The sequence below is a fragment of the Cyrtonyx montezumae genome, unplaced genomic scaffold (genome assembly GCF_038088225.1).
Source record: "Cyrtonyx montezumae isolate F1298 unplaced genomic scaffold, pur_monq_1.0 scaffold_14, whole genome shotgun sequence".
NCBI lineage: Eukaryota > Metazoa > Chordata > Aves > Galliformes > Odontophoridae > Cyrtonyx > Cyrtonyx montezumae.
This window is the reverse complement of record NW_027071870.1, coordinates 1,452,709-1,478,065: the sequence shown is the minus strand read 5'-3', so window position 1 is coordinate 1,478,065 and position 25,357 is coordinate 1,452,709. Positions and strand designations below refer to the sequence as shown.

The 25,357-nt window shown below is 40.8% G+C and overlaps 1 protein-coding gene across 7 annotated transcripts in view; it reads left to right on the top strand.

Moving 5' to 3' along the window:
* Window positions 1-25,357, top strand: part of DYNC1I1 (dynein cytoplasmic 1 intermediate chain 1) — a 179,263-nt gene that overhangs the window by 1,182 nt on the left and 152,724 nt on the right. For 3 of the 7 annotated variants that reach the window (XM_065731268.1, XM_065731271.1, XM_065731266.1), the window contains exons 2-4: window positions 15,442-15,559; window positions 17,329-17,443; window positions 20,084-20,225. In XM_065731268.1, the coding sequence (XP_065587340.1) occupies window positions 15,452-15,559; window positions 17,329-17,443; window positions 20,084-20,225 (365 nt within the window). In that variant the 5' untranslated portion in view covers window positions 15,442-15,451. The remainder of the gene's footprint in view (window positions 1-15,441; window positions 15,560-17,328; window positions 17,444-20,083; window positions 20,226-25,357) is intronic. The other 4 variants (XM_065731272.1, XM_065731269.1, XM_065731270.1 and 1 more) reach the window with 2 other exon arrangements.

Below are 25,357 nucleotides of genomic sequence, written 5' to 3'. Positions count from 1 at the left end.
GTTTCATTGCTGTTGCTACCTATGTGCTTTGGTGAAATGCCTCACTCATTCTCTGTATGTTAATGGGATTAAGTTATGTGTTTTCCTTTCTGATTCACTTATGTTCCTCTTCCTACTTTCTTTTCACTTATGAGGACTTCTCTAGCAAGAAGTCTCATTCTTAGAATGAATTTCATTCATTCTTACTGTAATTTTGTTACAGTTCTCAGCAAGGGCATCTGTCTTCCGTGTAACTGTATTCATTCCCTGCACTGGGGCTGCACCTACGTCTTCACCTCCAGGAGCGCTTGGTGTCATTGGTATTAGCTGCTCTGTGATGTTTCCTAGAAACATCAATTAGTCATCTATGAAAACACAAAATGTGTTGCCCCGTCCGCTCCTCCTTCCCTCTACACAGACTGCTCTGTGCATTGTAGCTTGCTATCTCCTTCCTTGGTATTCAAAAGACTTCTGAGGACCTTATGTTACAGCAGGTTTGCAAAGGTGGAGGCAATTGCTTAGGTTTGGATTAGCTTTGAATTTTTCCACGTTCTCCATGCCCCTGCCCCATCATAGTCTAAATAATACATTTTTGTTTTCCAGCCTGTGTTTCTCCAGCTTTGGGTTCCTGTCTTGTCATCTCTCACAGATAAAAGCCTTGGTTGAGCAGTTGCCTTTTGTGTTGTTAGGCAAAATGATGCACCAAGAATGTAGCTACTTTGATAGAAGTGATGCAGTGCACCTTGACTGAGGACTCACTACTACAGTGTGCTGGGCATTGGGCGGGAAGGGAGAGAGATAAGGGAGGAAAACTGGAAAAAAAGGTAAGAGCATAGAGGGAAAGGGTGTATGTGCCGTTTTCTGGAGCTCTTGTACTTCTACTGACAATATAAGTAATTATATGAGATGTTTCATCTCCTCAGACCTGACGTCCTCTCACGGAGCTTTAAAATATGTTCACAGACTCTCTAGGACTTTTCAGTCTCATTAACTGATGCTGTGTCTCCAGGGCTTTGTTGAGCTTGTTCAGCATGATATGACTAACAACAGAGATAGGAATTTGGGGATCTTTCAGAGCCTGGTGCCAAAGCAAGCTGCTACTCAGAGATGGTGGTGGGATCTTCACCCTAAGATCCCCCCTGTATATCCCTGGGCTGTAACTTCCAGAGAAGTTTAAAAGAAGTCCCCACTGAAATACTTGTGGGTTTGGGCCTCTGCAAAGGCATGTTTTCACACTTTTTGCAGCAACAGCCAGCCATTATTGCCTTAGTGCAGTATTCATCTGATTATTTCATATTTTCACTAAAAAAAAAAAAAAAGAAACAACACCCATAATGACCACTGATTTAGTATGTGTCTATAAAAGGGACATTTTCCAGGAGGAGTACTGATAGAGCATGCTAGCAAAGTAAACCTTATACAGATGTTAGTAAAACTGTGCGAAGATAACCTGGTGTAGCTTATTTTAGTTCATTGGAGCAACACAAGCAATCCAGGTGAATACACACTCATATGGCCGTAAGGGAGCTTGCTTTCCAGGTGAGCGATTGTATGGTCTTCAGCACAGCCGACCTATATAGGCAGGAAGAAATGGTAACGAAAGAAACGATACAGCTTAAAAACAGAAAAGTTGAAAAATCTGGGGGGGGGGAAAAGTGTCTGCAAATCTGCAAAGGCAGCCTGAGGGAGACACCATTCTGTCTGAGTCTCACATAGACACAATATGTCCCTTTCACTATTCGGTAATTATCCGTCTAAAACCACACTATCTCTTTTTACTCAGACGTGACATTAGGAGCTGTTGTTCGCTTGGCCATCTGTGAGCACTCAAAATAAGGCAGTACACAGTCTACATGAGCCTGCTCCTCCAACACTGTTCATTTTAGGTGCCATAAGCTTGCCAACTTTTCTGAGAAATGGCTACTTCCAGGCAGATGGCAGGAGCATCGGGAAGCTGGAAGCAGATTGATGTGTAGATCTCATGGAGATGAGGCATCTCTCACCATGTTCAGCACTTCTTGTTTGCTGCTTTGGGGCAGAAGGATGTGTGGCAGTGTCCTGCAGCCGTGGAAGGCACGGAGCTGGAGGTGTTCAGAGGATGGCACAGTGTGGTGCCACACTGAACTTGGTGCAGGGGCTGCAGGCAGAGGATTCAGTCCTATGAGGAGCATCTCTGTGATTACTCTGGGAGTGAGTCTGGCCTCCAGAATGAGTCCAGGAATGAGCAGTGCGCCTTGTTTGAAGGCCACGTGCTCTTACTGAAGTCAGAAAGAGTGATTGTGTTGACTTAGAGGTCTTTGGAAGAGGTCTTGTGTAACTGCTGTTCCGACCCGTATGCAAATAACTGTGTTACCTGATGAATGAGCACTGCTCAGATGACTCTTGTGATTCTTGGCTGTTAATCTTGGAATAAAAGAACATGTTCATCTATTTTCATATGTAACTCACTGCTGTGCCTGCAGTCTAGGGTGTATTGTCTTGAGGTGCAAACGTCCCTTATGGACCTGGTTCAGTCCTGTGCTGCACCTTCCCAGGTGCTGTCTGACTCTCTCTGTTTGGCCCTAGAATAATTAATGAGTAATTCAGCAGAGGGAGAGGGCTCATTTACTGCCACTAAGCAGAAAACAGTTACACAGGCAATCTTTGATAGATATAGGCTTTGTTTCCATTGATATCTTCTCCTCTTTACATTTCTTTGCCTTCTTGCTAATACCGATTCCTTCCTCACTACTTTTCCTTTCTCTTTTGTCACCTCTCCCTGGGAGAGACCTGGTTTAAGTTTCTCATTCTTTTTTCCTTCTATGGTATATTCCAAATCCCACTTGTCAGTTCTGTCCAGCAGAAAGACATGGTGTGTTTTGTGTCCAAACAGTGGGGAGTTATAATACTGGAAGGATCCAAAACTGCCCAGTATGATTAAATATATAAATAATTGTAAAAGAGGATATACTCATTATACTCATCTATGTATCTCCATATCTTCAAGCCTGTTGTAACGTACAACTGTAATATTTTCAGGCTGAATTTTACAGCAAAATCTATCTTCCCAAATTACGCTGTGTTATTATTGAGAGTGACTCACTGGAGGTCCTAGACCACCTGCTGAGAAAATATGGATCTCTCTTGCTTTAAACTGTTCTGTCCTTCCATTCTGTATCCATTAACACAGATCTTAGCTTTTGAAGCGCATAGAAAGTGGTATTAAATCCATACTATTCAAGGCATGTCCTTGTTTCGTGTTTTGCACGTTAGGCCACCACTGTTAGGATCAGAGTGGTTACCAGGTCACTTGGTAATTGGGGCAAAGACATTTCAGATGATTGCTATTGTATATTTTGAGGAAATTAAAACATGTAGCAAAATAGAGTCGCGTTTAAAAAAACACCCAGACTGCTATCTAGTGTGGCTCCTTGTATTTGGTGCTGTCCATGCTGCTTTAAAGGCTATTCCATTGACTGAGCACTTAAAAGGTTTTCTTCTCCGATTCTCACAGTGCAAACGAAGTTGGGGCATTATCTAAACTGTAGCTTCATAGTGGTCAGTCTTCTCTTTAGGTAATACAAGAGAATCACCGTTTTCATTAATCACGTTACTTGAAGTTGTACAACATTGTATTGGTTTTGTTCATGAACTTGTTTCTAGTTACATTTTGAGCAGTTGCTGAACCAGAAAGTGGTTTGTATTATAATCCTAAAGGATTTCAGATATCCATTTGCCCCTAAACAAATCTCTTTTTCTTTGCCATTTTTTGAGCTCTGAATACTCACAAAGCTTTGTTACACGCATAGCAGTTTGTTACAGACTATCCACTTCTGCCTGTCTTCCTTGCTTGGGAAAACAAATTAATTCTGGAAAAATCTGTGAAAAGATATTTCATGTTATATATGAGCATGGGTGCAAGCTGTGTGGTGCATTGAACAATGAATGGCTTAAAAATCTATAACCTTTTGGAATGAAGTAAGAAATTTGACCTAAATCATACCCCCTAGTGTGCAGTTGGCTATTCATGTACGTAATCTGCTGCATTTGGCACAGTCTGTGAACGCTGTATTCCTGCCTTTCAGTATCTCCATAGTAGTAATAATAATACAAAAAAAAAAATTAAAATTATGCTGATGGGGTAGGAAGGTATTGTGCTGGAGACAAAAAAAACAGTGATGCCATTCTCTGTACTGAAAGAGCTCGTGGGAAAACTGCACCATTATTTCCCACAATATTTTTCTTTTTCATGGAAAGTTGATTAATAGCAAAAAAAAAAAAAAAAAGAGGCATGCCTGGTTTGTCGGCCTGGATGGGCCTCCTCAAGTATATTAACAGCACCATGTGCAAATTTGGTGCTTTTTTTCTGATAATTATAAAATACTGCTCTTTAGGTCTTCCTCATACACTCAAAGTGCAAAGCTCAAAAGACAGCAGTAGATTATATTGCCTGGAAGGGGCTAAGATTTAAAAAAAAAATAGTCTTTGCAGCTTTACTGTTAATGTTCCCCACACTTCCCACAGCAGTGCTTTCTTCACATACGAGACTGTTGTTTACTCGCATTGTATCAGTTAAAGAGGACAGGGAAGGAAAAACTATCAGGCAGTCACTGTGAAATATTAATCTTTTCAAACAAAGTTGTAATATAGTTTAATACAAGGATTAGTCAATTGTCCAGAGAGGGACAATGAAGCTGGTGAGGGGTCTGGAGCCATGGGTCTTAGGAGAACCAGCTGAGGGAGCTGGGATTGTTCAGTTTGGAAGCTCAGGGTAGACCTTATTGCTCTCTATAACTACCTGAAAGGGGGTTGTAGTGAGCTGGGGTTTGGCCTCTTCTCTCTTGTAACTAGTGGTAGGACTAGAGGGAATGGCTTCAGGTTGTGCCAGGGGAGATTCAAGACTGGATGTTAGGAAATACTTCTCTGAAAGAGTGGTTAGACACTGGAACGGGCTGCCCAGGAGGTGGTGGAGTCACCAACCCCAGAGATATTCAAGGAATATTTAGATGTTGTGTTGAGGAATATGGTTTAGTGAGGTTCATAGGTTCATAAGGTTGGAAAGGACCTACAAGATCATCTAGTCCAACCATCCTCCTATCACTATCCCTACCCAACTACTAAATCAAATCCCTTAGCAAAGAGACCTATTGGTTATAGGTGGATGGTTAGACTGGATGATCTTGGAGGTCTTTTCCAACCTTGGTAGTTCTATGACTGTGCACCATGTGGATCTCTGGCCCATGGCATGTGCTCTGCCTTTCACTACACCCTGGTTTTAGGGAGATTCACCTGAAGGAGTGTAAAGGGGTCTCTGGTAATTTCTGCTTTTGCTTAAAAAGGTTGTTGCCCACATCTGTGCTCTAATCAGCAAGCTATCTGTCTTCTACTGAAAGTGCCCTCTCAGTATTTCCCTGAAGCTGCCTCGAATAAATGTCAAAGATTCTTTGGGCCTCAGAATAGCTGTGGAAAAAAGAGAAGTGACTGTTAACTTCCTTGCATTAAGTGTCCAGCAAGTGAAGTCTTGGTCTTCAGATACTAAATACAGTGTTGTACTTTAAACTAAACAGTCATTAGGTATAATATAAACTAACCCTGTAACAAAGACTAGAACCCAGGGGCCTCAGTTAGGGACTAGTATTTGCTCTCTCATAGTTGCTTCTTCTGCAGATAATAATCTACTAGGCAGTATCTTCAGTGGCTGAGAAAGCACTCTCTATACCTCTAATCTTTCTCATCTTTTGGCCTACAGCTGCCCTAGAGAGGTGGCTTTCAGCATTCTCAAGGAGAACAAGTAAATAAGCAAGCGACAGAAGATAAATTCTCCTCAACATAAATGTTTTCCCCATTCGGGTAGGTTGCTCACTGTGAAAATATATTAAAGAGGTTGGCAGACTCTTTCTTGTCAGTGTTTTCTTAAACAGAGGGATTATGTGTCTCACCTTTGTGAAAGGAGAAGCCTCTGTCTTCTGCTGGGAAGGGTTTGTGTACTGTGCATGTTGAGTTGAGGCAGCTGTCCTTGGGCAGGGCTGAGTAATGAGGCATGGAGTGTCCAACCAGCTTCATGCTGCCAGCATAGCTTGCTCATCACAATGACTTCTCAGTCCAGGACATCTGTAAGAAGCTGGGCTGAAGAGGGGATCTTTATAGGATCAGATGCCCTAAAATGGCCTTGCTGAGCATTGTAGTAACAAGCCCTTGAGAGGCTTTAGCCCCTTGGCCTTAATTTGTCTTAGTTCTTCCTAGGTAAAACTGGAATGACTCATTCTTTCTCCACTGCACTGTATGAATTGAAACTTTTTCAAAACTGGAAGAGTCTCTTCCAATTTGTCTCTGTGGCACAGCGAGTAGTACACCCTTCAGCTTGGCTGGATCTTTTAAGCACTCTGAACATAGTGAATCACAAAATAATATTTCTCTGGTTTAATATCACATTGTATATTCTCTGGGTCAAACGTATTAAAACTCACTGACTGTTTTCAGATCTGAACCTCCAGTCTTAACATTTTCCTATCATCAGTGAACTCAGAGGGCTCAAGCCTTCCCAGTGCTGGACTTGGTTCCATTTCCCCTCTTGCATACTAATTCTTTTCTTCTTTGTTCTTATGTCTTTTGAAATATAATGTTATGTATCTGCATTTATAATCTCCTCTTAGCTCATCATTTTCCCACATATAAATGTATGACTGGCTAAGACTACCACTGGTCATTCATGTTGCTTTGTTACTACAGTCATAGAAGTGGCACTGGCAAGTGTATGAGGAGTGTTCTTCCTTCCACTTTGCTTCCCTAGAAATGATGAGAAATCATATGAAGTAGACTACATGTTTCTTATAGCACTATTTCCTAAATCTAAATCTTTCTTAAGATTTAGGTGTATTGCTTTCAGATATTAAATTGGTGCATTGAATCACAGAATTGTAGGGGTTGGAAGGGACCTCTAGAGATCATCTAGTCTAGCCTCCTACCAAAGCAGACTTCTTAGACCAGGTTGCATAGTATTTTTAGCCTGATTATATGCTCACGAACATCACCTGCAAGGCAAAGTGTTTTAAGAAAGAGCTGATATTTGGGTAAGTCTACCAGAAAACCTGCATGTCAGCAGCACCCCTTCATCTTTGATATCTATCTGGCTGTTGTACTAACGGAGTCCAGGAGCAGATACTAGAGTGTGCATTTTTCATGTCTGAGTAGATGGCTTTAAATATCATGTTGCTGGATGTGAACCACTGGGACTGTTTCATGAGGAGGGTAGAAATGTCAGAGAGGTCACTTTTATTTCCATTTCTTATTTCTGTTTTACTTCTATTGCCCAATAAGGACTGGAAGTATGTGTTTTAATATCTGAAATGTTTGCTGGAAGGGGAAAATGAATCATCATTCCACTCCAGGAGAGACTATTGAAGTGTAGCTCTACATTAGGTGTTGCTATGCTCCTGGGAGGCATTTTGGTACTGTTATGATAAAGATCCATGTAGAATCAAGTATTTTATAGAGGTTGTGAAGAAGTGGATATCTATTAGCAGCCAATATCATTGATACATGAATATTATTTAAAAAGATGTACACAAAATGAACTGTAATTACTAACATGAAATATATGGCTCTTTCTCTTCTAAGTCTGGATCTTCAGCTTGTGGATGAGATAATAGAATCATAGAATTATAGGGGTAGGAAGGGACCTCAAGAGATCATCGAGTCCAGCCCCCTGCCAAAGCAGGTTCCCTACAGCAGGTCTCACAGGTAGGTGTCCAGGCGGGTCTTGAACATCTCCAGAGAAGGAGACTCCACACCCCCCCTGTGCAGCCTGTGCCAGTGCTCTGTCACCCTCACCGTAAAGAAGTTCTTGCGCACATTCGTGCAGAACCTCCTGTGCTGCAGTTTCTGTCCGTTCCCCCTTGTCCTGCCTGCACACACTGCTGAAAAGGGTCTGGCCTCACCACTTTGTCCCCCACACCTCAGATATTTATAAACCTGGATCAGGTCCCCTCTCAGTCTTCTTTTCTCAAGGCTAAAGAGACCCAGTTCACTTAGACTTTCTTCATAGGGGAGATCCTCCAGGCCCTTCACCATCTTTGTGGCCCTGCACTGGACTCTTTCCAGGAGATCCCTGTCTTTTTTTATACTGGGGAGCCCAGAACTGGACACAGTACTCCAGATGAGGCCTCACCAGGGCAGTGTAGAGGGGGAGGATCACCTCCCTTGACCTGCTGGCCATGCTCTTTTCAATGCATCCCAGAATGCCATTGGCCTTCTTGGCCACGAGAGCACACTGCTGGCTCACGGTCAACCTGTTGTCCACCAGGACACCCAGGTCGCTCTCTACAGAGCTCCTCTCCAGCAGGTCATCCCCCAGCCTGTACTGGTGCATGCAATTATTCCTCCCTAGGTGCAAGACTCTACACTTGCTTTTGTTAAATTTCATCTGGTTTCTGACTGCCCAGCTCTACAGCCTGTCCAGGTCTTGCTGAATGGCAGCACAGCCTTCAGGCATGTCAGCCAATCCTCCCAACCTTGTATCATCAGCAAACTTGCTGAGGGTGGCCACTATCCCCTCATCAAGGTCATTGATGAAGATGTTGACGAACAAGACTGGACCCAGCACAGACCCCTGGGTGACACCACTGGTCACAGGCCTCCAACCGTACTCTACACTGCCAACGACAACCCTCTGTGCTCTGCCAGTCAGCCAGTTCTCAACCCACTTCACTGTCCACTCGTCTATCCCACACATCCTTAACTTTGTTATAAGGATGTCATGGGGGACAGTATCAAATGCCTTGCTGAAATCAAGGTAGACTACATCCACCGCCCTCCCACCATTCACCCCGCCAGTGACAACATCATAGAAGGCCACCAGGTTGGTCAAGCATGACCTCCCCTTGGTGAACCCATGCTGGCTATTCCTGATATCCTCCTTTTCTTCCGATTGTCTGGAGATGGCATCCAGAACAAGCTGTTCCATCACCTTTCCAGGGACAGAGGCGAGGCTGACTGGCCTATGATTACCTGGATGTTCCTTCTTGCCCTTTTTGAAGACTGGAATGACATTGGCTATCCTCCGGTCATCAGGTACATCCCTCATTCTCCAAGATGTTGTCATCTCTCTCATATATCTCTAAAATCATACCAATTTATCACTTGCATTTGGGTTTTTTTCAAGGAATATTAAGAAAATTTCTTGAAGTATCTTGCCAAGTCCTCTAGTTCCTTTCTGAAGTTGGCTGGGAAAGTTCCAAATGATATCATGGAACAGATGACATACAACCAAACAATAAGAGATAAGAGAAGCTGATAGGGGAGGAAATGACCAAAAATACCCAGAAATCTTGTATTCCACGAGATCAAAATGTTGCCAGGCATGCAGCTGATGGTTTTATTAAAAACTTCACTTTTTGTAACTAGGGCCTTATTGCTGAATTGGATCCTGGGATATGTTGGATTACTGAGGATTGTTTCCCAGCATACCTGAGATAGTTGCAACTGTGCTCTTAATGTTTACTGAGGGAAGATATGAGGTTTTTAAATACTTGTTTTACAGTCTAGTTTTCTTTGAGGTAGTACATTCAGTGAATTCTGTAAAGAGGATATTACACTATGAAGCAACTTGGTTACCTCTTGGTGTGTAATCCTAAAAGCAACCTGTTAGCACGTGGGATTCTTTACAACTGTAAATGGAATGCTGTGCATTTCTTACTTACCTCCAGCACATTGTTGCCAACAAGTAGTTCTCTTCAACTTTGATGACTCTTTCATGGGACTATGCTTGTTGGAGTTGAAAAGATAATGGTAAATTTAAGAGGGTATGAGAGAAGGAGGTGATGAGCAAGTGATGTTTCACTGCCACTAAGGTCTGTGCCAGAATAGGCAGTGGAAGAGCTTTGCTTATATACTGCTGTGTAAGGACCCCATCATTCTGCTGTAACTGAGTTCTGTTTGTAGAAGGGCTATTGTGGAAGAACAGGAGTGAAAAGATTAAATGGTAATTGATTATAAGGGAAGTGTAATTAAACAGCTGTGGGCACATATCTTATGCACTGTCAGCCTTGAAATAAATAGGCTGGAGATGCACTGACCTGTTGCATAGCAACTAGGAGGAAGCACAGCACCAAAGCTCTGGATGCCGTGAATGCAAACCTTCACAGCACAAAGTACAAGACCTTTGACCACCTGCTAGAAACCTGTGAAAAAGCTGAAGGATAAAAATGATACATTTCCTGGAATCTAACACTTAATAGACAATTTTATTTATGAGTGAATACACAGGCGTAGTGTTAAAAGCCTGTCTGTTTTGCCACAAGGTCATGTAGAAAGAAAAATTCTCCTATTTTACTAATAGTTTCTCTGAATATAGGAGTTTTTTAAAAGTACTGCAAGTGCTGAGATTTTGCATCTGCAAATATTTACCCACTACTGTGATCTTGTAAATACTGATGTGTCTGTCTAACAACAATATTTGGGTTACATGACTGATGTCAAGTACAGATTGTAATGCATAGTGAAATAGGTGCTCTTGTATTTATTAAAAGTTGCTGTCAGAAGAATATTTCTAGCCCCTCTTGCCTGTTTGAAGCATGTTTCAAACATTATTTTCAAATGAATATTATTGATTAGAATGCATTTATGCTAGAGTAGCAAATCCCTCTGGTTTCTTGCAGACCAAAGAACTTGATCTGCTTTGTACAATTTCACACTTTGAATAAATATTTTCCACTTGTAAAAGTCACATGTAGATCCCACGGGAATGTTTTCTACTGTAAAAAGGTATGATACTCGTAACTGTGGGAAATGTGTTGGTTTTTATAGAAGAGAGACGAATGTGGTTTGTGTATGGTAGAAATGAGTGATTTCTTTCAGTAGAAAACTTCATTTGTAATAGTTTCAATAGCAACAGTACTCCTAGTCTACAAAGCTGTTCTTTAAAACTGATAATAATTGAGCAATATATCTTATCGTGCAACATACTTTATCTTTCAGTTTTGGACTTGAGTAACTGGCTTTTTATTAAGGCATTTAAATGTGAAGAATCTTGCTTTTTTATTTTAGAGAAGTATATTAACCAGTCAATTAGTTGTATGTGCTGACTAATGTCATATGTAACAATGTGTGATGAACCTCTTTGATATGGAGATAATCACAAAGATAAAAGATTTTGAGGCTCATGAAATGCTGTATATAGTTCTGCAGCATAGCATGCTGTATGAACAGCATGTAAAAATCCCCTAAGTAACAAAAAGCAATAAAGTCTGTAGGCTTTTTCATCTCCTACTAGCCTGGGAAACTGAAGTTTCTTTTCAGGTGAGCTTGGCAATGGCATAGAGATGAGATTGTCTAGGAAAAAGGCGCAGGCTTTGAGAGAAGGGAGAGGTAATACTTATTTTCTTGTTCTGCTGGTAGAATTTTTCACTGTCATCATCTTTGACTTTGTTTTCACTCTATTCATTGTGTACTCTGTGCTTATTTGTTCTTGTATTTGGTCCAAACTATGGACTGAGTATAGTTGACAAGTCCATGAGTTTGTACCTCTGCAGCTTTGCGGATTTACTCTTGCAAGTATCCGTGTGTTAGTTCTGCAGTTGTACTAGACCTCTTCACATCTTGTGGCTGTTCTTGCTGTTAAGTGTTTGTAGAAACAGTTCATAAGAAATACCTGCTCAAATACTATGATTAAAGATCATTAATAAGAACCCCGTTGTTTGCTATAGAACTGTAATGGCTACTGGCTTGTGTCTGTACAAGACTTTACATCGCGTTCAGGCAGCTCAAGTGCAGAACACTGTTATTTGCACCTTCCATGTTTACATGCTTACTGCTGTCACAGAGGAAATAGTCATGAGATGTTACCACCTGTGAGGGAAGTGGATGGAGACATTCTGTGTATGTTCTGTATAGCAGAGTTTACACAAACACCGTTATTATTTAAGATTAACGTAATTGGCCTCCCAAAGCTCTTATTTCATGTATGACAGGGTGACAAGAACTGCTGGGAGGATAGGAGGGACAGGATTCATCTCAACCACTTTAAGACATTTACAATGGAGATTTATAGAACATAACTACTAACCAAGTGCCCTTTATCACCACTGGGGGGAAACTGGCGGCTTTGGGGCTTTGTTTAGATATCTGCTTTTGGTAATGCAGAATCATATTCTAGGATGCATGGTTTCTCTTTTCCATACCTGAACTGATAGTAAAGATAACTCTATCTAGGCTGTAGCCATGTGGGTATAGCAGGGGGAGCATGATGGGTGGTGAAGGCCAAGAATGCTGTTCTCAAAGCCTCAGCACTGTATTTACACATACCTGGGTGCTGCCCTGATGGGAGGTCAGGTGGCCCTGTCATGTGTAAGTGGGATTGTCTTCATTTCCAAGCCTGAGAAAGGACTCTGGGGCACACGTGGTGCATACAGGGAAAACTGGCATTTTGAAATACAACAGTCAATTTTCATTTAAAAATCATACCAGGAGGAGCAGATTGTTTTATCCAGTGGCTCAAAGAAAGGAGAATTTCCTTTGGGTGTGGAAAGTGCAGGTTAGTGCTCTGTGCAAGGGAGCTCACATCCAGCCTGATGTCATGAACATGTCTCAGCACTTGAGCTGTAAGCTGGGCTGGACTGGAAGGACTCTCCTTTAGAAGCTGTGTCACTTGATGGTTACCTGGGCCACATAAAATAAAACTGGATCTAAGATGATGCACTTCCCTCATGGAAGGGAACCCGGGGCTGCTGTCCTGCTGGGAGAACTATTTCTCCGGTTAATGCAGTGCTCGTTGTGTTTGATCCTATATGTTCTTTCTCAGATAGATGGTTTAGTGATTTTGCTACAAAATGTGTTCCTTACTGCTTCCTTCTGACCAGTGGATCCTCCAGGCTGGGGAAGCTGAGGTCATCCATAAGCCTTGGATGTCATTTTGCATCACAGAGAATGTGAATAGCAAATCCCTTTTTTTACTGCTTGCCTTTATCTCTCTTCCTATGGCGTGCCTTTTGGCACACAGAATTACAATTATCAGGAATGTATTCCCAGTAATGAATGCAGAGTGCTAACTCCGTAGTTGATACCAAGCAGAGCAATGGGTGAATCAGCTCTCTGCCTCCATTCTAACTGCTGCCTTGCTGACATCTGAGGAAGGTGCTTCCATGTGCATGGTGCTCCATTTGTGCTGAAACTACATGGCAAATTTGGAGGCTGATAAGCTGCTTGAGGCGGATAAGGAATGACTGCAGAAGGAAGAAAGTAACTTGAGATGAATTTCTTTCTGTAACTCAAAACTGTCAACTTTCTTTGAAAGAGATTTAATACATCATCTTTGTTGTACATAAGCTCTGTTTTGTTAAAAATAGGGCAAAGTTATAATAGTATTTGATCACCCTGACTTGGTGCATTGTAAAGAAGGGGCCAGGCACTAAGGATATGATGCCTAAATCAGCTAGCTTCCCTGACATTAGGGGAATGAATTTTTAAAAGCCATTCATTGATATCTGACAAACAGCTTGAAAGGGATGCCAAGCCCTCTGGGTCTCTGTTAGGAGCTTTAAAATGCATTAGCATATTTTCTGCATAGAAACAGGATTTCATTCTCAGTTGCCAAACTGCAGAACTAAAAGGATGCAAAAACTCTATCTAGTCCGAAGGGCTCAGAGGGGAAACTTCATAATAAGAATTCAAATATGCACAACAGATTAGGAAAATGACTTTAAATGGGATTTCAGCCATATCCTGGAGACATCCACAAATCCTGAGCAGGCTGCTAGGCAAAATGCTGCTTGCACCATCATGAAAAATCTCAGTTTCTTCTCCTGGCATTTCTCGCCTGAAAAATAGCTCGCTGATATCAAGTGATTTCACAGATTGGTGTCGGTGAAGGTGCTGCTGCTTAGTTTTATCAGTATCAAATGCAAGTTTTCTGATAACCTTGATTTCTCCTTCTCATATTCAGAGCAATATCTGAATTATCACTGTAAATAGGATCAGTGGTAGAGGAATAGAAAAAATGGTGGTCCTCTGCTTACTGCTAGTGCACACAATGTGCGTACAGCTAGAGCACTCCATGGTCTGGCTTGTTGATGCTTTGGTGTTCATCTTGGCTGTGCCATTTACTGTGTAGAAGGTTGAACCAGGAGGCCCTGGGCTGGGAAAGGAAAGCAGTTCTCTTGTGGGAATGAGCTGCAAGCTGCGGTGGGTGCAGAACCTGTAGTGGTCCCAGGCAGGATGAGTGGAGCTCTTGCTGGTGGGCTTCAGTTGGGTGTTGTATTATAGAGTGGTGTGTTCTGCACAGATACCCCTTTGGCATCCCTCGCACTGCTCTTATACTTGCTGCTTGCATTCAGTATTTCCCTCGTATCATTCCACATTTTATCCTTCTTTTTTTATTAGAGGAAAATACTTGTTAAGACAACAAAACGTTTGGGGCCAAGACTGCACTTAAAATGCAGGTAGTATTTTGTTGACAGTGTCTCTGTATCGTGGGCTAATTATGCTTTTATCATTTGAGGAGAAGGATGCTTATGACTGCAGAGCAATTGATGACGAGTGAAAGTCCCACATCATTTTTACCATATAGATTTACATTCTTGTTGTCAACCCACCCAGGCAGCAGTGCAGATGGAGTTCTCATTAGTATTAATGGAGAGCTGCCATTTCATTTCCCATGCGTTGAGCAAGCAATAGACTTCCATTGCGTATATGTGAAGTTGCCATCGACCTGATTGATTTCGAGTTGCAGTTGTGGATGTGGTCAAGGGCAGAATTAACTCTTTCCATGAAGGCCTCTATTAGTCAGGACTGTCTTTGAAGTAAGTGCTAAGAAGGAAATCAGTGTTGATAAAGTTAGATGACAGCCTGTAATGATTATGATATTAGAGAATAGTTAAATTATCTGTGATTCTGATTATGAATTTTTGCAGTGTTAGTAAGGTTCAAAGAACTGTAGTAAATGATTGGTATCATATGTATCCCATTGCTGCAAAGGGACTGGTGGCCTGTGCTTGGATGTGGCACGGGATGGGAGAGATTAGTGGGATGGCAGCCACTCAAGGCTCATACAGAAGCAAAGCTTCCAGGTTTCCAGTTTCTGCCAGTTAAATTCCTAGTTGTCTAAGATACATTGGACCACTTTGGGCTGAGCTCATTCATGTGCTTAAAATCAAAATCTGTGGTTCTGTAACTCAGTCTGGCATTGTTGCTGAAGCTGATGTCCTTCAGCTTTCATCAGCTTCATTAGAAATATTAAAGCATTATTTTGAACTTTGCTTCACAAAACTGATTTTCTAATAAAGACAATTTTGAAATACATTCCATGGTTGGAGATATTCTGATCTAATTTCTTGAGATTTAAAACAAATATCCTGCCCCTTCCAAGGGCCAGTGACTCTGTAGGGGTATATTTGTAGCAATAAGCACTATTTTTGATAGAATTGTGTTTTGTTTTCAGTAGATAGGAAAAAAATCTATCTTTTCAACTTCATTTCCTTATTTTGTTTCCAGCAACATCAAAATGTCGGACAAAAGTGATTTAAAAGCAGAACTGGAGCGCAAAAAGCAACGCTTGGCTCAGATAAGAGAAGAAAAGAAACGGAAGGAAGAAGAAAGGAAGAAGAAAGAGGTAAATATGCAGAAGTACCTTTTAAATAGCTCGTGCTGCAGAAAGGTCTCACTGAGGTTTTGACATCTTGGTATTGTAGACTCCAAGGTAACTGTCATGTGGAATGAGATCTCCAAATCCATATCAATCTAACCTTAAAGTCAAAATGCTTATTTTTAGTCAAGAAAGTTGGGGTGAGGGAATTGCTTTTAAAACTAACATGCTGTCGGATGACAACAGTTTAGACAACATGATGTGCATGTGTGTGTAGAAAGAAAAATTGATTCGCCACAATGCTTTTTCCTGGGTCTTCCTTCAATGGAAAGGGAGTGGAGAATGCAGAAAGACAGGAAAAGGTCTTAGGTTTTTTTTCAAGCCATTACAATCTAAATATGTATTTTGCTCTCTGAAAACCAGCTTGATTACTGGCTAAGGTAACAGATTTACAATTATTATTCTCCAGGAAAGTAAAATGTAATTGCAATTGCATTTTCATCTTCTGGCATGGGTGCATCTTTCAGTTCTGTTAAAGTTTGATTGACATATTAGTTTATTTGTCCTTGACAATATGCATTAGGTTTTTCATTAAGGGATTTGTACTTCTTTTTATTCATTCACTTAGTGGAACAGAGGTGAGAATTGACAGGGAGTGGATATTCATTTTCATGCGAAGTCAGAGAAGCATTAAGTGATTATGTTTCCTTTCCTTCAAATGTCAACACTTACTATTGTTTAAAGCACCTGTTATCCTTTACTAATAACTGGTTTCCTTTTAAACTGACACTTTAATATTGTACATGAATTTCATAGAATTACTGTGGAATTGTGATGTGATCCAAGAAATCCATATTCCAGTTTTGGTTGTCGTTTCTGTCTTTTTTCATCTGAGACACTTTTGTGCAGTTACCAGCACGTATCCCAGTGAGAGTCCTAGAGTCACTGTGTGAATCCTCTGTAAGCAAAACTTTAAATGTTAACATCTTCAGTGTTCGTTACTAGCCTGTTAACAAATTAAAGAGATGAGAGGCAAGCTAATGGCTAGAGGAATTTTCCTCCTGCCTGATTTTATGCCTTGTGGAGATCCTGGAGTGGTTGGAACTTCCATTGTCATCAGTAACCAGCTCCATCTATGGAGGCTAACCTGTGGAAGCTCCAAGAAGCTTCCTGCACAGATCCCTTCCAACCTTTAACATTCTGCCTTGATTCTGTGAAGGTGTAGTTGTCTAAACAAAGAGGGAAAAATCTGGTGGATTGCTAGTTTTGGCTGTTAGTGCCAGGGGCTGTCAAATTACTGTTTTAGATGTTAGTCGTCTTCTTTGCTCCTATTTGATGTTGAAGTTCTACAACAGTATTTTTACTTCCCACAAGTGCTTAGGACCGAACGTAGGCCTTCAGTATCACCAAAGTGCAATGGAATTTTATTGCTTGCTCCCTGAGAAAGCAGGGATGGGGTCATGATATCTGTTACTCTCTGGTCAGTGTCTGTGTTTGCTGAATAAGTCAGCACATTGGCATTTTCAGTCTATTGAGTTGTGATGTGTGGAGTCAGCAAACCCTTTGGCTTTCATTTTTCTACAGAGTAGCTGCCTCTGATATGTGAGAGGCAAAGATCAGTTTTCTTATGTAGGCAGGGAGAAGTACTGTAAGTAACATATGTACAGTACATATTAGCTACCTGTACATTCTAAGTGAATATCAGTTTTCTTAAGCAATGGTACATAGATATTCTTCACACACAATTGCTAGAGCTGATTATATGTGAATTTTTTTATATTTATATTTTAATTCAGGCTGATCTACAGCAAAAGAAGGAGCCAGCTCAAGAAGATTCTGACCTAGACCGCAAGAGAAGAGAGACAGAAGCTTTGTTGCAGAGCATTGGCATATCCCCAGAACCACCTCTAGGTATTTAAGAGGAGCATACTATAAAGCATTCAACTCTGCCACAGTGAATGCATTCTTTCTATTGAAGCATGCTTTGCTTTTTTGATTTTTGGCTGTATTAGTGAAGTGAACTCTTCTGTTTGAATGCCTACCATACCATTCACATATACCAGCTCATGGCATTTTGAGTACTTACCATTGCCAAGAACATTGTTTTATTTCTCCAAGAAATGCGAGTTGGTTTTGCATACCAGTAGTGATTTCTTTTCTGATGGACTATTAGGTCTTCTCTCACACCTGATGACCCACAAATAATATAAGAAGTGCTGTACCCCATTAGCCTCAGTCTTTGTTTCGTAAATACAAGCATTTGCTAAGGAAGGTGGAGCATAGTTACATGGGGACTCCCATTTATTTTCACTAAAGATCAAGCAAAACAGGAGAGGGAAAATAAAAAGACAAATCACAATGATCAAAAAACATATCAACAGAATATTTTTGTAGTTTTTGACCTGGCTAAACCTTTTGGTTTTGTTGTTTAAATTATAGAATCTGAAGTCCTCAGTTTCAGAAAATTATGTGGCAAAATAGTATCTGAAAATGAGCTACCTTGATTACATTCTATCTGATGTATTAGGTGGCCCTGAAGTGAGAAATTTCTTTCCTTGCTTCATTCTTTGTTTTCCCATTTTCTCTCCTCCTTGTCTTGCCGTGCCCCTCTTCCTCTCAATTTCTCATTCCTTTTCTTTCAAGTGCTTTCCCCTCCTTTGAATACAGAATCACTCTCACTGTTTTAGCTGAAATAGTGGCACCTCTGGAGGTACCAGCCTTTGTTGTTAAGTTATTTGGCACTGGCTCTAGGATTTTACCTCTAGATATTCTCGCCTGTACTGTTTAGGAAAAAAAAAAAAAGCTGAAGCCTTGACTTCAGAAAGCACTTAGATACCTCTGTATGGAAGTAAATAGTGCCATTCTGAATCGTGCGCTGATGAATTCAGTCCCTAACTTGCATCAGCTGACACTTACTGGGACAAGTTACCACTTTAATAAGTTATGATCTACTGATTGGAACTTTGAAATACTGATTCTCAGAAAAAAATGTCTGCTGAGTAACTGTTGGATTGTTTTAATGTATCATAAAACATGTTTTGTAAATTATCTAGTGATGTATATATAAACACGTCACTTTGATAAATCTTTAATATTTGCGGATCTAGAATATTCATATTTATCTTAAAAATGTGGGTACGCTTCCTCATAAAATAAATGAAGATGTATTAATGTTGCAAGATGTCAGTTCTTATCTTAGTTACTTTATTTGATGCTATTGAAAGCTTATGAAAATTCACATATAAGATGATCTTAATTAAACAGTAGTATTCTGTCCTCCTTAACTCCCTTTGTATACACCTGCAATTAGTATACAAAGGAGGGCTTAATTCTACCTTCACGTATGATACCAAATCCCACTGTGAACATGGACTACATAAACTGCCATGTTGTACCTGTAACCTGCCACAGGGCTGTCATGAAGATGAATTCACTTTCCATGCTGCATTCATTTCTGCGACAGTCTCTAGTAAGAATCTGTGTGAAATGTTTGACCACATGGAAAATCCAAGTCTCTTGACAGGTCTGTCATTATGCATTATAGAGCGTAACAAAATAGTTTAAAGTTTCACTCAGTTAGATCTATAAAAAGAAATGCACATGATTTAAACCAAATGGGAAACCTCACTGTTGTATTAGAACTCCTTTTTGTATTTTCTTCAAAGGAGCCACATTGAATAACACTTGTGCTAAATCTTAACTGGAGCCACTCCTGCACTTTAAATATTTTTGAGAAACCATTTTAAAAGAAATCAAGATATTTCTACTTTTTTGTTATTCCTCGCTGAAGAGCTTAAACTTGGGCTGACCTTGAGCTATGATCTCCCTTTCCTGTTAAGGGAAACAAAGCTGGATTTGCATGACTATGCTTCCAAAGCCCCAGCAAACCAAAGAGAAATTCATTTCTAAAGCGTGCAAATAGTGTCTAAGCCAAGGGAAACTTTTCCTTGAGTGTGGAAATCATGTCCTATCCAAAATGACAATCTAATACAGTTCAAATTATTTAAGAAAAAATGTTTGCTAAGGAAATTAATGAGTATTCTCACCATCTTTGGGAAATTATTTTAACTTAGTTGGATTTCCTTATTTAACTTTTATTTTGGATGTCATTTCTGCACTGCAGTCTTAGAACATATCTAATGGACAGCAGCTTTTGTTTTAAATTGAAAATTCGAGCAGTTTGCTTTCTGTTTTGCCTTCTTAGCTACCAGAAGAGTTCACTTAGCTTTCTGACAAGACAAGCCCCTGGTTTTTCTTCATACATTTAAAATCTTTTGCAAGTCAACTTTAAAGTATCAACCAAGTAAAAAGTGCTATTTCTGCAGATATCTCAATCACTGAGTAGTTGTGGAATCACATTCGGCTTTCAGTCCTGTCTAAATTCATGTCAGTTTTAACACTTCCAGAAGACTTAAAATTCACTTGACTCTCTTCCTTTTCTTTTTCTTTCCTTTTCCTTATTTGCTTTCACCATTTCAAACTCTCCTAATCATTCATCCACTATCATTTTGGTCCATTGGTTTTGATTTGTCTGACACTGCTCTTCATCAGTGCAGTCGCTGCATGTGTTAACATGGGATACCTGTTATTTTCATTATTTAGTCCCAACCCCTATGTCTCCCTCTTCGAAATCAGTGAGCACACCCAGTGATGCAGGCAGCCAGGACTCTGGAGATCTGGGACCCATAGGAAGGTAAGACAGTGGCGATGAATAGGTGTGTTTGTTCACTTCACTTTTACTTCTCCATTTTTCCTTCTGCTTCCATAAATAAGAGCGTGCTGTATCTGATGTGTACTTTTGTTTCTGCATTTTCCACTGTGTGTCACCATCCAGTCAGGCTGGTCTCAGACGTGACGTAGATAAGCACACACAGCAAGCTGATGATTAGATAAGAGCCAGAAACCATGCATTGGAAGCAGGAACTGAACTGATGCATCTAAAAATGACCACAGAAATCCATCATTCTTTGTGGATACATGCTAAAAATAGAGGAAGTGCCCAGTTTTAGACCCTGTTACTCATGTGAGTAATCTTTGTGCATATAACCAGTCCCCTGTGAAGTCTGTTAACAGTTACACCAGGTTGTCTTGGGTTCTTGTACTGCTGCTTATTGTGTGTGACACTGACAGTGGTCGGGTAGAGCTTATAAAGAAGCAGGCTGGAACTCCCCCAGAACCCCCTGGCAATACTCTCTTGGAAACTGTGCTTATCAGATTGTTTTGTGTAAGGTGGGAGGGAAGCAGCTCTTCCTGTTGAAAAAGGTGGTGTGTGTGTGTATGTGTAAGGGAGGGGCGCAGGGGCAGCCGTCTTATCTTTATTTACGTGACTGAAATTGGAAATGCATGTGGCAATCCATGAATTGGAGTAAAAACTAGCTTGGAGTAAAAAACTAAGGAGGATGCTGGTGCTCATGGAGTAAAAGTAAAAGGAGTTCCAAGCAACTATACTGTGTATTATCAAATATGTAAAACACAGGTCCTAATAGCTTTTTTGTATCAAACTGTCTCAAAATAAAACCAACTCATCCAAATCTGTGAGCCAAAACCTCTACTAGTAGCTTGAAAATTAACTGATTTCTTTCTGCAGTGTACTGTTTTAGCATTATAGTTCTACACACATAGTCAGGTGCCATACTTCTACATACATAACATAGATATTATTCCACACCAGCCTTCTGCTTAAAAAAATCACAGTTCTGTAATCTGTAAGTATGTTGTCTTCCCCTTCAGCCCAATGCAGAAACCATCAATTGAGATGAGGAAACTCCATAGCTGCTGCTGAAAGCTGCTCAGCCCTGTAGAAGGAATGGACGTTGTTAAGTAGGAAAGCTCTAGCCTATAAAATACGTCAGTTCAAAATGTGTAAAGTAGTGTAATGCTGCATTTGTAAACAGAAGTGGACTTCAGTAAGCAAGAATACTTTGAGCAGAACAAAAACTGTTTTTAAGCTAAGTGTAGACTGTTCAGGATATAGTTATTTTCTGCAGTCCTAGATGTAGCTGTGACAATGCTGACTGGACATTTCCAAATTCCTCACAATGTGGTAATGGTGTAACTTTTTTGATGTTAAGATAGTGAAATGTCCTTGAAGGAATTTATTTTAATATGGTTTACACTACCACTTCAAATTTCTTACAGCAACAAGCAATGACAGCTTATATTTACATTTCCCTAGAAAAGAGAATTGAATTTGTCCTTGTCTTCAAGGGTTGTGACGTACTATGCTGTGAGCTCTCTTTTTGGATAATTTTCTGGATTGTTGTGTCAATACTAGGAATTCAGTGCTAATCCCAGGGCCTTGTTTGCAGTTTATGGCTTTGCTTCCCATCCTCTTTGGTATTCAGACTACTGTGTTTTGCACCAGATTGGCCAAGTGCATTTGCCTGGCATGACTGACTTGCAGTAATGGCAATTCCACAAGCTGCTGCCCGTCTCATGAAATCTCTGTAACTGGTGGATAATAGTGCATGGTGGTTTGTCTCTGGGTGCAGGAGATGTACTTGATGTGTGTTTGGGTGCACTGGTATGCTCGAGCATGCGTATATGTTAGAGCTGTCCGACTTGGAGAGGAAAATGTTGACAGAGCTGTCATCACAGCAGGTAAACAGGATAAAATCACCCCTGCTGTTTTGTGTCAGAGAAATGCCTAGATGTTATTTCTGATTTATTTTGATTATGTGTGGATGCCTGTTTATCTGTATAAGGAAGGTTATTCTTCTTTTTAATGCGTCCCTCCATCTTGCTTTCTCTGTGAAGAAGGCACTTTGCCAGGTCATCTCTCAAGCCTTAGTTCTAGAGGAGATTCAGATTGGATATAAGAAAAAATTCTTCTCAGAAAGAGTGGCTAGGCACTGGCACAGGCTGCCCACGGAGGTGGTGGAGTCACTGGAGTCACTGTCCCTGGTGGTGGTCAAGAAGCATGTAGATGTTGCACTGAGGGACATGGTTTAGAGGGCAGTACTGGTGGTAGGTGGACAGTTGGACTAGATGACCCTAGAAGTCTTTTCCAGCATTAATGATTCTATAACTAAAGAACTGTTTAACACAAATAGCTACCCTAAGTGAAGAATCACAACCAAACCATGAACTCTGCCTTTCTCTATCATGACCAACCTCCCATGGAAGCATTGATGGGAGCGTATAGATTTGGCATTGAGGGATGTAGTCACTGGGTGTAGTGAGATTGGATTGATGGTTCGACTAGAGGATCTTAGTAGTTTTTTCCATCCTAAATGATTTTATGATTTTATGCTTGTGAGATCTCCCCCTTCATACCATTTGGCTGTAAATTGCCTGTACAACTGTAAACTGAGCATAGTCTTGGAGGAGAGCAGTTTAATTCCAGAACTGTTAATACCCAGTCCCAGCGATCACAGCTCATCTGTTGCTGCTGACCCTGCTGCAGGAAGAACTGGTGCATGCAGGCTGGCAGAACAGAGTTACACAGGCTGGAGGTAGACTGATTATTTATTGCTGAAGTGATTTTCAGAAGAAAATATGGATATTTAAATAATATATTAAAAAATCTGTAAAGTCATAGGTTTTGTTTCATTACAGGAGATAATGCCTTTGAGAGAAGCCCTCCTGAGAGCTTTGAGGAAAGCAAGAGATGTTTGTACAGTCCCATGTGAGGCAGTGGTTTATGGTACAGAAGTAGGCTGTGTTTGTACTTCATTGTCACCTGACAGTCATCAGACTGAATCTTTTGGTCCTAGTATCACAAGTATACCTGAGGTTTGCTTTGATTGGCAAGCATCTGTGATTTCTTCCTGACCAGTGAGCATGGTGGAGCTAAATCTAGAAATCCAAATTTCTGACATCCACTTTTCGGGAAATTAGCTGATAAATATCAAGGGTTCAGACAGACAATGCTAAGTAGTTACTGTCTAGATACCACAGATCTCATTCTATCCTAGCTAAGAAAATGAAAACTTGCTGGTAACTTGCTTGCTATGTGTAGTAGTTATATGAGGAGCAGAAGGGCTCCGGCAGGCAGTACTTAACAGCAGCAAATTGTTTGGCCTTAGCGCTGGCCAAATATAAAACCAGGAAAATTGTAAAATTTTAATGACAAGACAAATTAATCGCTAAAGCAATTTACTTAAATGCTCTATTGGATGTTGTATCACTGGGCATTTCTCATTCAGGATGTGCCTGGCCAGGCAGATAATAGCTCCAACAGTAATTCATTCAGAAGAGCCTTAAAGCTTTTTGTTGCTGAGGAGGAAAAGCAGCGTGGTCACAATGGTCCCTTTTGGTATAGGATCTACACACTGATAGTGCTGCTGTCCTGCAGCACCATTGTCTATTATCTCCAGCATAATGGCTAGAGCAATGCTGCCTTTTCCCTGATGCCATTAAGCTTATTAGGATAACATGTGGGGTGGACTGTGTAATAACACTAAATTATGGATCCATTTCTGTCCTATGTAGTGCAGGTTCTTATGTTTCTGATTTTTTTATGCTTGATCTTCAATACCACATGGCTATTTGTCATAGCCTTTTCACCAAGGACGATGGTCTTGGGGGTGTTCCAGCTTCTGGTATATGACAGGACATTACAACAGCAACAGTAAGAATGTGCAGATAAATGGTGTTTTTTCTTTGAATGCTTCTAGTTGGACAGGGCAGCCAATGTTTCTGTTTGTTTATCTTTTTTTTTTTTTTTATTGTAATGGAGATAAATTCCAAGAAGGCAGAAATGTGTTATAGGATCACAGAATATCCCAAGTTGGACCCACAAAGATCAATGAGTCCAACTCCTGACCCCACAAAAGACCACACCAGAATAAGACTGTATATCTGAGAACACTGTCAAGATGCTTCCTGAACTCCATAACTGTAAAGCTTAAGAAATAGTGTTCTGGTAACTTGCTTGTGTGTGCTGGTGTGTGCTGCTCTTTGTTACCAGGCTGCCCTGAGCAATTCATCAGAGCCTTGTTGTTGCACTGAGAGCAGCTTGCCTATTTCTGCATCTCTGCACAGGCTTGACTGTGTTGCTGTGTTGTATAGATTGGACAGGAACATTATGTCACAGCCTGAACAGACACCTAACTCTGGATAGATGGGTTATTAATTCACAAGGCTTTCATTATGGCATGTTCAGACATGACTCACCACAAGCCAGCGCTGCAGAATCCCATTGAGATTCTCCTATTAATACAGCATACTCTACTTAGCTTGTTCAGAGTAAGTATTTTGTTCAGGGACATTGATGCCCTGTGTTCTTTTGCTAGTGGTCAGCTTATATAGCTGTGCATGCCAGAAATTGAGGTTTTGGCCAACTGTGAGAGCTGCTCTTGAAGTACTGCCTCATATTTCATTATGCTGGCCCACGACATCAGAGGCAGATGTTGGTGGTATGGCAGTACAGGTTGAACCTTGTTACCAGTATCCCATTACATCTTTTTGCTTTGTGACAGATGGCAGCAGAGGGGCAGTCTGACAGAATGGCACCTGGCATGGGAGTGCAGATGAAACATAAGTGTGGAATTGAATTCCTCCATGCAGAAAAAAATGGCACCCATTTACATTCCTTGATGCTTGCAGAATGTTTATGGACACCAAACAGTGAATGTGGGCACAGTGAGGCAGTGGTGACAGTGACATGGGTTCAGTTCTACTGGTGCAGATGTTTCTGAGTGCAGCCTGCAGGCCCTTGTTCATTGCAGAATGCATAGCAAATGGTGGTGACTACACTGAAAAATAGTGTTTTGTAGCTGAGAATTTTCACTTTCAATTAGTGTTATTGTGCTATTTGTATCTGTTGTAGTTTCAATGGAAATAAATAGGAGGAATTACTTCTAGGGTGATCTACATGAGTAT